This window comes from Ornithorhynchus anatinus, chromosome 3 (genome assembly GCF_004115215.2).
Source record: "Ornithorhynchus anatinus isolate Pmale09 chromosome 3, mOrnAna1.pri.v4, whole genome shotgun sequence".
NCBI classification, from domain to species: Eukaryota; Metazoa; Chordata; class Mammalia; order Monotremata; family Ornithorhynchidae; genus Ornithorhynchus; species Ornithorhynchus anatinus.
The window spans coordinates 95,042,029-95,054,533 of NC_041730.1; the positions used below are offsets into that span (position 1 = coordinate 95,042,029).

General features: G+C 41.8%; 1 protein-coding gene across 1 annotated transcript in view; it reads left to right on the forward strand.

Moving 5' to 3' along the window:
- PARG (poly(ADP-ribose) glycohydrolase) overlaps positions 1–12,505 on the forward strand; it is a 123,410-nt gene that overhangs the window by 69,194 nt on the left and 41,711 nt on the right. Inside the window, exons 12-14 of the mRNA XM_029059808.2 lie at positions 1,659–1,719; positions 6,240–6,315; positions 10,655–10,802. Coding sequence (XP_028915641.2) covers positions 1,659–1,719; positions 6,240–6,315; positions 10,655–10,802 — 285 coding nt within the window. The remainder of the gene's footprint in view (positions 1–1,658; positions 1,720–6,239; positions 6,316–10,654; positions 10,803–12,505) is intronic.

Sequence of the window (12,505 nt, forward strand, 5' to 3'; positions counted from 1 at the left end):
AGATGGAGTAACTCAGGCCCAGAGAAGTGAAGTGACTTGCCCAAAGTCACACAACTGACAAGTGGCTGAATCGGGATTTGAACCCATGACCTCTGACACCCAAGCCTGGGCTCTTTCCACGGAGCCACACTGCTTCTCATGTGGGACTCAGTCTTAATCCCCATTTTGCAGTTGAGGTCACTGAGGCACAGAGAAGAGAAGTGACTTGCCCAAGGTCACACAGCAAAGTGGCAGAGCTGGTATTAGAACCCATGTCCTCTGACTCCCAAGCCCATGCTCTTTCCACTTAGATGTCTTATTTTTATTAATAGTATTCATTAAGCACTTACTATGTACTAAATACTGGGATAGATACAAGCTACTCAGATTAGACCCAGTCCATGCCCCCCAAGGGGTTCACAGTCTTAATCCCCATTTTACAGATGAAGTAACTGGCACAAAGAAGTTAAGTGATTTGCCCAAAGCTACACAGCAGACAAGGGGTAGATCCCGGCGCGTGGCTCAGTGGAAAAGAGCCCAGGCCTGGGAGTCAGAGGTCATGGGTTCGAATTCCAGCTCTGTCACTTGCCAGCTGCATGACTGTGGGAAAGTCACTTCACTTCTCTGGGCCTCAGTTACCTCATCTGCAAAATAGGGATGAAGACTGTGAGCCTCACGTGGGACAACCTGATTACCCTGTATCTACCCCAGCGCTTAGAACAGTGCTCTGCACATAGTAAGCGCTTAACAAATACCAACATTATTATTATTTTTATTAACTCAGTTCCTTCCGACTCCCATGCTGCTTCCATGAACACAGTGTTCAAATGTGCAAAAGACTGTCTCCATGACCCATTCATGGATGCACTCACCTCCAGAGCATCATCTTCGAACTAAAGGACAACGCAGGGAATTTAAGTCTTGGATGTTGCTGTTAAACATGCCTTCTTTAAGTTGCTACTCATGCCCCACAGCAGTGTATAGAAAGCTTCCATAAAAATAAACTAGCTTCTCAGCTTTTAGCTAATAGCTCCTGACGTGTCTCCTCGCATAAAAGCTTTTTTAAAAAAAAGAAAAAGAAAAAACCCAAAAGAAATGAGAAATAATCTGCCTGACTCAAAGCAAATTACCTCTACTCCAACTGATTTATTCATTTTGGCCAGTTGATTTCAAAAGCAATTTTCTAAGTCAAGGGTCATCTCCTTTAAAGTGGCATTTATTTAGATAGCACTATTTCAAGGTTTTTCCTCCTCTAGCGTTACTCGATCCTTTGATGCCCCTTTCTTTCTTTTCTCAAAATCCTAGATGTTCAGTGGATTTTCCATTAGCCCTGGCTATAGAAAGCCTATCCACCTTCACTCTTGATATGTCTGTTCACACCGAAAAGGGACAGGATTGGGATGATGAGAACTACATTGAACGTAATGTGAAAATAGAGTCCACTGGTCCAGTGAGTAATCACCCTCACAGGCCGTAGTTTAGGCTCTTAACTTTATCATTTGGGGTCAGTCGGATTTCGTGTTTTAATCAAGGTTGGTTTTGCAGCAGAGGGTTCTGAAAAATCCAACATTTCAACGTCAGTAGTTTTGACATCCTTAACCCTCGCTGAACTATTTTTGAATTGAATCAAACTTGGAACTCATACTTTGTGATTGCTTTTCCTTCTCTTGTTTTTGTAGAACCTACTGGGTTGGTGACTTTCACGAGGCAATGCCTGCAAGACTTCCCAGACTGGGAAAGGTAAGCTATTAGAGGTTATTCCTTTTTCAAATTGTAGAGGCATTGGAGAGAAAAGAGTTTTAGCACATGCTCAGGGTAACAGAACCAAACCTCTTGGTATTTATTGTGCACTTTGTGCAAAGCACTTGTACTAAGCGCAGGAGTACAATACAACAATAGATGTATTCCCTGCCCACAACGAGCTCACAGTCTAGAGAGGGAGACAGACATTAATATTCAGGAATAAGTAAATTACTGATACATACATATGTACTGTGGGGCTGGGAGGGGGGATGATTGAAGGGAACAAGTCAGGGTGATGCAGAAGGGAGCAGGAGGAGAAGAGGGCTTAGTCAGGGAAGACTTCTTGGAGTCTTAATGTTTCTGTTGTCTTGGATTGTGCTTTTATTTTAGTCTCTGCGTGTTGGGAAAGTGTTTTCTAGACTGCAAGAAAGAAAACACTACTGAATCATTTGTCCCTATGGCACAATTCTTTTTGAAAACACAAGGGCCTTCAAGAATCCAACTATCATAATGTGACAGAAATGGCTATATTTACTAAAATTCCTAGAATCATCTCTCTTGTACTTCTTACTGGGTCTTTGTTACAGCGCTGAGCCCTTTGGTTTCAGCTCCGGTGTTATATCAGATGATTGGAGGTAGATGTTATTGAGAGATTTCCATGCACAAAGCTAGTGGCCAAAGCAGGACAGGAGAAAAATCCAAGTCTTCCACATAGCCCAGCACCCAGGACTGTCCTGAATAACTACTCCCAAGCATCTTTACAATCACATCCAGCCAGCAGGACCTTATGGTTACGTACCCTCCCCCAAAGATACCCTGGACAAGTCTTAACTTTCCTTAACTCTCTCCTCACCTCTAGACTGAAAGTTCCCTCTAAACTGTAAGTTCCTGTGGGCAGGGAAAGCATCTCTCAACTCTGTTATAGAGTACTCTCCTAAGCACTTAGGACAGTGCTCTGCGCACAGTCTTGTCTTCTGCTGTCGAGTTGTCTCCGACCCATAGCGGGGCCACGGACACATCTCTCCCTGAATGCCCCACCTCCACCTGCAGTCGTTCTGGTAGTGAATCTGTAGAGTTAAGCACCAATAAATGCGACTGATTGATTTCCTTAGTTTCTTTTGTCATCTAACCCACACCAACCCAAGATTCCTGTGCCTAGCAGCTCCCTTTTTCCCCTTCCTGGGGAATTTATGATGGGCTATCTATCCGTAAACCCTTCATGTTGGGAAGCCAGAGCTAATGAGTCAATCAGTCATATTTATCGGGGGCTTACTGTTTGCAGAGCAGGGTGCTCAGTGCTTGGGCAAGTACATTAGAGCAGAATTAGTAGACATGTTTTCTGCGCTCATTTATGGGAGGAACCGCTCCCAAATTCCCCTTTAGTCCGGCTCTAAGAATACAGGACTGGTCCCTACCTAAATTCCCCATGAGTCCGGCTCTAGAGAATACAGGACTGGTCCCAATTGGATTCGGTTACTTCTGGGGTTGGGCGAACCCCACCTTTCACTTGCCTCTCCCCTCAATCGAGTTCCTGGACCTAGATGTCTCCCTGTCCTGCAGAGTCGGCCTATTCTTGGACATCTGCATGGGGCTACTGGAAAAATGTTGCCTTAGATTGGCTCTCCAAGCCCACTATGGAAAAAGACAACTCCTTTCACTTTCTCCCCCCGACCCCTATGTCCCCCTACTGACTGAAGAGGACTCCTCTCGTCCAAGCAGAAGTCTCTCAGGCCAAGATCCAAATTCCACTATCTGAAAGGGACCCCGGGGCTTCCTTCCTCACTGGGTTTCTTCCCCTGTACTCGGAGACCCTTCGAACAAATAACAAACCGGAAGCAAAGCTCTCGATGGCATGTATTGCGTGATTCATGGATTGTAGAGTGTATCTGTAGACTGCCTTGCCTCTGAGGGACAGAGACCATATCTAATTTCCACCTGTGAATTCTTTCCCAGCATATAGTAAAGTGCTCTGCACACAGTAGGCACTTAATTCATGCTATTCATTCATTCAATTCAATCATATTTATTGAACGCTTACTGTGTGCAGAGCACTGTACTGAGCAATTGGAAAGTACAATTCAGCAATAAAGAGAAACAATCCCTGCCCACAACCACTTACTATTACTACTACTATATAGCTTCAACATGCCTGAGATTCTTTGAAAATCTTATTTTAAGAATAGGTCATGCTATGGCTCTTAAGTATATACAAAACTTATATAAGTATATAAGATTAAGTGTGCATTCCTTAATCTCATCCTGAGATGTCAGTTTTCTCCTGTTGTATACAGAAACTTATCAAGAATGAAGTCCTTAAATTTAAGAATATCAATTGTCCACCTTGCTAATGGAAATTTATCAAGCACGATCCCCTTGAGAATCTATCTCCTGGATGTGCTTCTCTGAAGCTGCAGTTATAAACCAGGGGTCTGCATGCAGTTAAGTGATTAATTATACTTTCTGCTTTCCTTCAATGCTAAAAGTGTACAGAGAGTATTTTGTTCAGAGCATTTTTTTAAGGAAATTCAAGATCTTTGAGATCGGAAATGTGTTACCCATGTCAAAGCGAACGCTGAAGCAAGGGTTAAAGTGATTTTAAGTTTTTGGGGAGATTATTAAGCAGTTTCTTCCAAGTCATATGAAGAATTAGTGACAAGACTGGGACAGAAGCAGCATGGCACAGTGGATAGAGCGCAGACCTGAGAGTTAAAAGGGCATAGGTTCTAATCCCAGCTCTGCCACTTGTCTGCTGTGTGACCTTGGGTGTCACGTCACTTCACTTCCCTGTACCTCAGTTACCTAATCTGTAAAATGGGGATTGAGACTATGAGCCCCACATGGGACAGGAACTGTGTCCAACCCAATTTGCTTGTATCTACCCCAGTGCTTAGTATGGTGCCTGGCACATAATAAGTGCTTTACAAATAACATAATTATTATCATTATCATTATGTGTAATTGCCAGTGATGATCCAAATCTAAAGGTGCTCATAGGCCAAAGCTGGAAGAGTAGAATGAACTCTAAAATGAAAAGTTCTACCGTGAACTCTAGCCTGGGAGCTCATTGTGGGCTCACAATGATATATTGTACTCTCTCAAGCGCTTAGTATGGTCCTTTGCAAGCAGTAAGTGCTCAATAAATAAAATTGATTGATCGATCCACTGCTCTTTCTTCAGGTTCAGTTCATTCCGTTACTTATGTCAGGTTGCAAGATCATTATGTTTGAGCATGAACAAAACAAATGTTATAGTAGATTGTAGACTCTAAACTCGTGGTGGGCAGGGAATGTATCGATTATATTGTCATATCATGCTCTCCCAAGTGCTTAGTACAGTGCTCTGCCCAAAATAAGCGGTCAAAAAATGCAATTAACTAGCAGTAATAATAATGGTAATAGTGGTGATGACAGTATTATTATTATTATACTTAAGTGCTTGCTATGTGCCAAACACTGTTCTAAGTCCTGGGGTAGATACAGGGTAAGGCAGGTTGGACACGGGGCTCTCACTCTTAATACCCATTTTACAGATGAAGTAGCTGGGGCCCTGAGAAGTTAAGTGACTTGCCCAAGTTCACACAGTAGACATGTGGCAGAGCCAGGATTAGAACCTAGGTTCCTCTGACACCTAGGCCCGTGCTACTAGTGGTAATAAAATTATAGTAGTTGTTATTGAATGCCTGCAGAATGCAGTACATTCATTCATTCTGTAGTATTTGAGTGCTTACTCTCTGCAGAGCGCTGTACTAAGTGCTGGGAGAGTACAATCCAACAGAGTTGGCAGACAAATGCCATGCCCACTCTGTAGTAAATACTCAGGATTGGCGAGTGATGCGTTCCCTACCTACAAGGAGTTTACACTGAAGGGAAAAGCAACAATCTGCTATGTTTAATAAAATGGTTTTCATTCCTTAGGATAAATCCCACATTTAACCTGTGGACTATGGTGATAAAGTAGGGTTGCTTAAAGGCAATCTCTTGTTATAGTCATGGAAGTAATGCAGTTAGTCCTTGCTTTTAAAAAAAAAACAACTTTTATTCAAGTTTTTCATGCTGAAATGGTTTGATTTTTCCATATATTTTGTGGAGCTGGTTTAAAAATTGACAACAAAACAATGAATGATATTAATCCGTATTGCAGTGAAATTTCAGTTTCCCTTTGGAGCTCTACGCGGGCTAGACAAGTTTGTGAGCAGCAATCTTTTATAGAAAGTAATGGTGCTTTCCTTGATACTATACAGGCATAAGTCAATTTAACAACTGTATTAACAAAAGAGTACAGTGGATCAGAAATGCCATGGGCTTGATTCATTTTCTTCAGGGATAGAATATTACAGTTATCAAACTGGTGGCAGCGGAACCACTCCGAAGTTTGTGGAGGATTTATTTCAGCATTCCTTTATTTTTTACCTTTGTTTGGGGTCTCCCTGGCCAAACATCGCACCACAACTACACACTGAAAAATATACTAGAATTGTCTAATTTTTAGAGAGTTGGGGTTTTTTTCCCATTTTTCAGGTCTGGGAAAAAGCTGACACGATTGCACGTCACCTATGAAGGTACCATTGAAGGAAATGGACGAGGCATGCTCCAGGTAAGTAAAGAGGAGCAACCTGTGTGTCTTTGAGGATTCAAACCCTGTGGAGGTTCAATGAAGCTATTTAAATTTTCCTTGCGTTGCTGATGGGGGCGGGGCCCAATGCAGGAGAAAACACAGTAAACCAGGTCAATTAGACGGTTTTAGTAATGTCGCAGCTTTCCAGCTCAGTCTGTTTTTCAGCTGTGTGCCTCATTCAGGAAAGCCTCTGACAGAAACCCAAAGACCCAGGCAGTCCTGGCCATTCAATCTAGGCAGCAATTGTAGATTGGGGGTGGAGGAATTTCCGGGGTGTAATCTTGACAAGCTGTCAGCAGAGGCTTTTTTGTCCTTCTCTTTTTCCCATTTTTCACTCAAACATCATTGCCCTGCTCTGTCTGATGACTGGCTCAAGATGTTCCTTCTGCTGCCACTGCTTTGTTCTGGTCTTGGAGCCAGTCAGCTAAAACAGATTGATGCAAGGGATGTATCTCTCATATCTCACGGTACTTTTGCCTAGAAACAGTAGGCTGTTTGACCCTTGCTTTTCAACATTAAACTGCAGCGGTTTTGCCCATTTCTAGGGTGCTGATGTTGTTCTTCCCCCAATCATTGCCTTATTCCTGCCCACCGTCATAATTGCCTTTATTTGCGAACAAGGAGAAACATCAGCCTTTTCTGATTTAAGCATTTCATAACGTCAGTAGTACACCCATTTCTTCTCCCCATTTTAGTGTTTTTCTTTTTAATCTTATTATTTTTTAACACTTCCTCAGAAATTTTCTTAGTTTGCTCTGTCTTCTGGATTCATTATCCAATAGGGCATGAAAGTCATTGCTCTAAAAGCTAGCACAGTGTCCTGTACCTGGGGTTGGTTTTTCTTCAGAGAAAGGAGAGTGACTCTTCTCTTTTTCTTTTGACTTTGTTTATTTGATTTGCCTGCTTAATTTGTGGCAGTCTTCAGTTGGAGGATGATAGTTCAATTTCTATATTTATATAATGTACATGAAAACCCCATTTGTATTTTAGGTCTGATTGTGAAACACTCCAGTTAATTTTTTTTAATGAAAGCTAATTCTGTGCAGGGAGGGATTGATGGTCTTCTTAATTGTCATGCTCTCTTTTTGCAATAGTCTTTTTTCTGCATTCCACTTTTCCCTTAATTTGATTTTTCATTTCCACCTCCTCCACTATTTCCATTTTGCATTGAGATAGACATAGTTACAAATTGTGACTTGTAACCAGGTTTTTATCTGAGCTTTAGGAGCAAAACAAGTGAAGGGAAGTTGGGGTGGGGGGTGCTTAGGCGTTTCTAAAGGAGTTATTGGGTTTTAGTTCTCTGTGTACTAAATAAACAAAATAGCAGCAAGTTAGCTCCCCCAGGACTGCTGACCTTTCATTGCTCTACAGTGAAAGAGGAATGATTTCACTCTTTAGTCGGGATTCCCCCACCCCCCCACCCCATCATAAATTAGAGCAGAAGTGTGAACTTGTGTTTAAAGAAAGGTAAAGGTGAAAGAATGGCATAATGGTTTCCTACCTTATTAATTGTTCTCCCTCCTACCCTGCCTTGAACCCCCAAGCGGGCCTGGGATTATGGTGCTTCAGAGTTCTCCGTGAACTGTATAAATAATTTAAGCTGAATAGGAACCCCAGCAAAACATCTGAGGAACATTTTCACTCCCTCCTTTTCATCTTGGTTGCATTTTGAAGGCTGAACAAATAAAACAAATACCTGAAAAGTCGAGTGACTCAGAAAAATAGCTGGTTACGGAAGGGGACGCATTCACGTCGTTATTTTCATGTACTGGCGCAGGTCTCTGATTCATAATGTCAAGTGCTTTGATAACAGCACTTGAAATTAATTCAGAGTTTCAATTAATTAACACCTCAGATTGGATCAAAAAGGATAGGTGGTAAGAGGGCCGTTGTTTTTGTGCAAAATCAGTCAGGTAAAGAATGTCAGAGAATGTATCCTCTTCTGACAAAAGGAAATCTGAGTGATTTTATCCATTCCCACTCAGTTTTTTTATTGTATAAAACAAATTTAATCAAATTTTAGATTTCAGAGAGAGTTCTTTAATGTTCAATATTTTCCCCGTAAGCATACGACTTTGAGGAAGGAGTGAATGCCAAATTAAATGCCCCGCAACACTTACGTATATTTCCATAATTTATTTATATTAATGTCTTGTCTCCCCCTCTAGACTGTAAGCTCGTGTGGGCAAGGGATGTGTCCGTTATTGTGTTGTACTCTCCCAAGTCCTTAGTACAGTGTTCTGCACCCAGTAAGCACTCAAATATGTTTGATTTAAATATCTGATTCTCAAATGTTCGTCCAGATTTAAAGACTCCCTGGAAGAGTGTATCTCAAAACTCTTCTAAATTTCTTCTCAAGAAGGAGTGTTCCTTTACCCCCAGTTGCTGCTCTGTCAGGCTTCCTTTTTATATGAATCGGAAAATGTGTGAATATTGACAATTAACTGCAATTCGAGGATCCAATCTATACAATCTATTTGTGGGACCCCTCTGTCTGACCACAACCTCCTCACCTGCCTTCTCTCCCACACATCTCCACCCCACAAATCTGTGCAATTCCCCCACAGAGACCTCCGACCTTTTGACCCCATAGAATTGTCTCAGCTCATCATGCCCTATTTAGCCTCCTTATACAAATTCATTCATTCAGTAGTATTTATTGAGCGCTTACTATGTGCAGAGCACTGTACTAAGTGCTTGGAATGTACAAATCGGCAACAGAGAGAGACCATCCCTGCCCATTGACAGGCTTACAGTCTAATCGACTGTAGAATCTACAATTTACCTTCCCTTGATGACCAAATTGACACTCTCAACACTGCTCTCTCTACCCAACTCAACTAATTTGCTCCCCTGTCCCTTTGTTGAACTCGTACCACTATCCACAGCCCTGGGTCACCTCCACAGGCTGCTTCCTTCACCTTCGTGCATGAGCCTCAGAACACTGCTGGAGCAAATCTAGATATCAGGCCGACCTCGTCCACTACAAGTTTATCCTCACATGGTTTAAATGTGCTCTTTCTTTTGCCCGGCAAAATTGTTTCTCCATCTTATTGACACTTATTATCCATTGCCCTCACCAGTTGTTCTAGATGTTTAACTCCTTCCTCAAGCCCCCTATCCCCCCACCTCCCCCATCCCTTACCCTTAATGACCTGGCCACCTCGTCTATGGAGAGAATCGAAACAATCAAGCGTGATCTCCCTAAAATCTCCCTTGCCCCTCCACAGTTCCTCCCTCCTCCAGCTATTCCTTCAACTCTCCCATCTTTCCCAGCAGTATCTAAGAGATGTCCCGCCTTCTGTCAGAATCCTTCCCCTCCACGTGAGCATCCGACCCCATCCTTTCACACCATATCAAAACACTTGTCCCCTTCTCTTCTCCCCTCCCTAAATGCCATCTTCAACTGTTCATTTTCCACTGGCTTTTTTCCCACTGCTTTCAAACATGTCCATGTCTCCCCACCCTAAAAAAACCTCCCTTGACCCCACCGCTACCTCCGTTATGACTTGTGATGTTATGCCATGTTTTCTGGGGATTTGTGATTGAATTTAGAAAAGAAGCAGGAAGAGGCAGTGGGTTCCAGTACTGGCTCCGCTACTTGTCCTCTGTGTGACCTTGGGCAAGTCACTTACCTTCTCTGTGCCTCAGTTACTTCATCTGTAAAATGGGGATTAAGACTGTGAGCCCTAAATAGGACAAGAACTTTGTCCAACCTGATTAGCGTGTTTCTACCCCAGTGCTTAGTATGGTGCCTGTAAGTGTTTTAACAAGTACCGGGTGGTGGTGTTTTTTTTTAAGTAATTACTTTATGTCCTACAAATGGTTAAGTAAGGTAGAGAAAGGAAAGTTTGTGAAAGTAAATGAAGATAAAAATGTGAGCACTTTTTCTTGACTCCTGAAGAAATAAATATTTGCAGTCATATTTTCCTAATTACAATATCTTGGAGCCCAAAGTTTATGCAATGTGACCTTGCTTCATACTGGAGCTTTATCTGGGTTTTTCCGCTCCATTTATACAGTTTCATTCATTCATTCAGTCGTATTTATTGAGCACTTACCGTGTGTGAAGCACTGTACTATGTGCTTGGGAGAACAGTTTCCCAGATAGTTTGAGCGTCCCAAGCACCCAGGCCAATTAAGCTCAGTGAAAGTAAGAGGCAAGAAGAAGGATATGGGGGTCACCTTAACCCGTCGGAGTCGCACCCCACCCCCTGTTAAATGCTGCAACTAATGGACAGAAAACAAATGTGATAATTCTCAGATCAAATAATTCAGGAGTTTGGAAGATGTTTGACCAGGTACATTTTCCCCTCAGGTGGATTTTGCCAACCGTTTTGTTGGAGGTGGTGTAACCAGTGCTGGGCTGGTACAGGAGGAAATCCGATTTTTAATCAATCCCGAACTAATCGTATCACGACTTATCACAGAAGTGTTGGATCACAACGAGTGTCTTATCATTACAGGTTAGTGCTGGTTGCCCCACCCTTTACATAAAATTTTTCAGCGAGGGCTTGGCCCTTTATACTAAGAGCCCTGGGAAAAAGTCTAACTGATGTTCTGAATTGGGGGTTCATTTTGCTCTCTGAATCTGTCTCTCCATCCCTAAAATATAGATAACATTTACCACTTACATCCTTAGATTTGTAAATCTATTTGTGTCTGTAAATCACTTCACAAAACAGGATGATAGACAGGGAAGCACCATGACCTGGTGGCAGGAATATAAGACTGGGAGAGTCGAGAAACCTACGTTGTAATCCTGGCTCTGCCACTTGCGTGCTATGTCCTTGGAAGGTGGAAAGACAGACGGCAGAGAGGTTAGCAAGGAGGCTAATGCCGCAGTAGTCAAGGAGGAATGGATCAGCCTGGTAAGAGTTCGGATGGCGAGAAAGAAGTGGATTCTAAAGATGTTGTAAAGGGAGACCTGACAGGATTTGTTAACAGATTGAATATGTCGATCGAATGAGAGAAATGAGTCGAGGAAGATGCCAAGGTTACAGGCTTGTGCAACAGGGAGGATGGTGGTGTCAACAGTGATTGTAAAGTCAGAGGATGGACAGAGTTTGGGTGGAGAGATCAGGAGTTCTGTATGGCCGTGAGAAATGTTTCAAGAACATGGTAGTACAAAGCCTCAGACAGTGCTGCATCACAACTGAAAAGTGGGAGCCAGTGCTGAGGAGAGACCAAAATGGCATACTGTCATCAAGAAAGGAGTGCCTCTCATTGAACAGAATCTTCATAATGAACAAGAAGTGAGGCAAAAAGCCAAAGTGCCAGGCAGTCGCTCATTGACATTTTCAGCCACACGCATACCTCGTAGGTGAATTTCCCTAACAGTGATGTCCTCTGTGAAAGCAAAAAGCAATTATATAAATATTATGTAATCCTATACAGTAAATGTATTGGAGATGTTTTATATGTATGTGTATATATATGTAAATTTGTAGCACTTTGTGAATGTATTATGGTCTTATCTAGGTAATTTTTGACTAATATGGAGTGATAATGTAAAAGACAACTCTAAAAAGCAATTTTTTCCATTTTTATCATGTTTGGAGAGAGTAACCCAAACTGAGTTCTTCAGTGGAAATAATCTGCACAAGTGAGAGCCTGACAGTATTTTCGGTTTTTTTCATTTCACATCCCAAGCCCAAGACCTCTCTTTCTTCTATCATTAGAAAACTTTGTTTTTAAAAGCACTGTCTGTTGGTCTTGTCTGGTGAGGTTAATTTAAGAAAAAAATTAAACAGATTTATATATCAAGTCAAAGGTTAAAAATGATCTAATGCAGTGATTTAAAAATGATTTTATTGTCCATTTGAAACCTCTTTTCCAAGGAGATGGTCAATATATCATGGTTTGTTTTTGTGAATGAGCTACTAAAAAGTGACTAACAGCCGGCGGACAAGACAAATAAAACTAATTTATTGTTCAAAGCTCTCAAGAGACTCCTAACAGCAACCATAGCTATTTTTAAACCTCTACCAAAGAGTGCTGTAAAGAACACTTAGTATGTAAAAGCCACAGTCACCATTAGCTTATGTTTCTATTTTCTCCAAAAGTAGTTTACCAGTTCCTTCCTGGAATTCATCCCATTTTACTCAATTAGATTAGAAGACTGAAAATTTGCCTTGGCAAAAGATGCTTACTTCATAGAGTAGAAAAA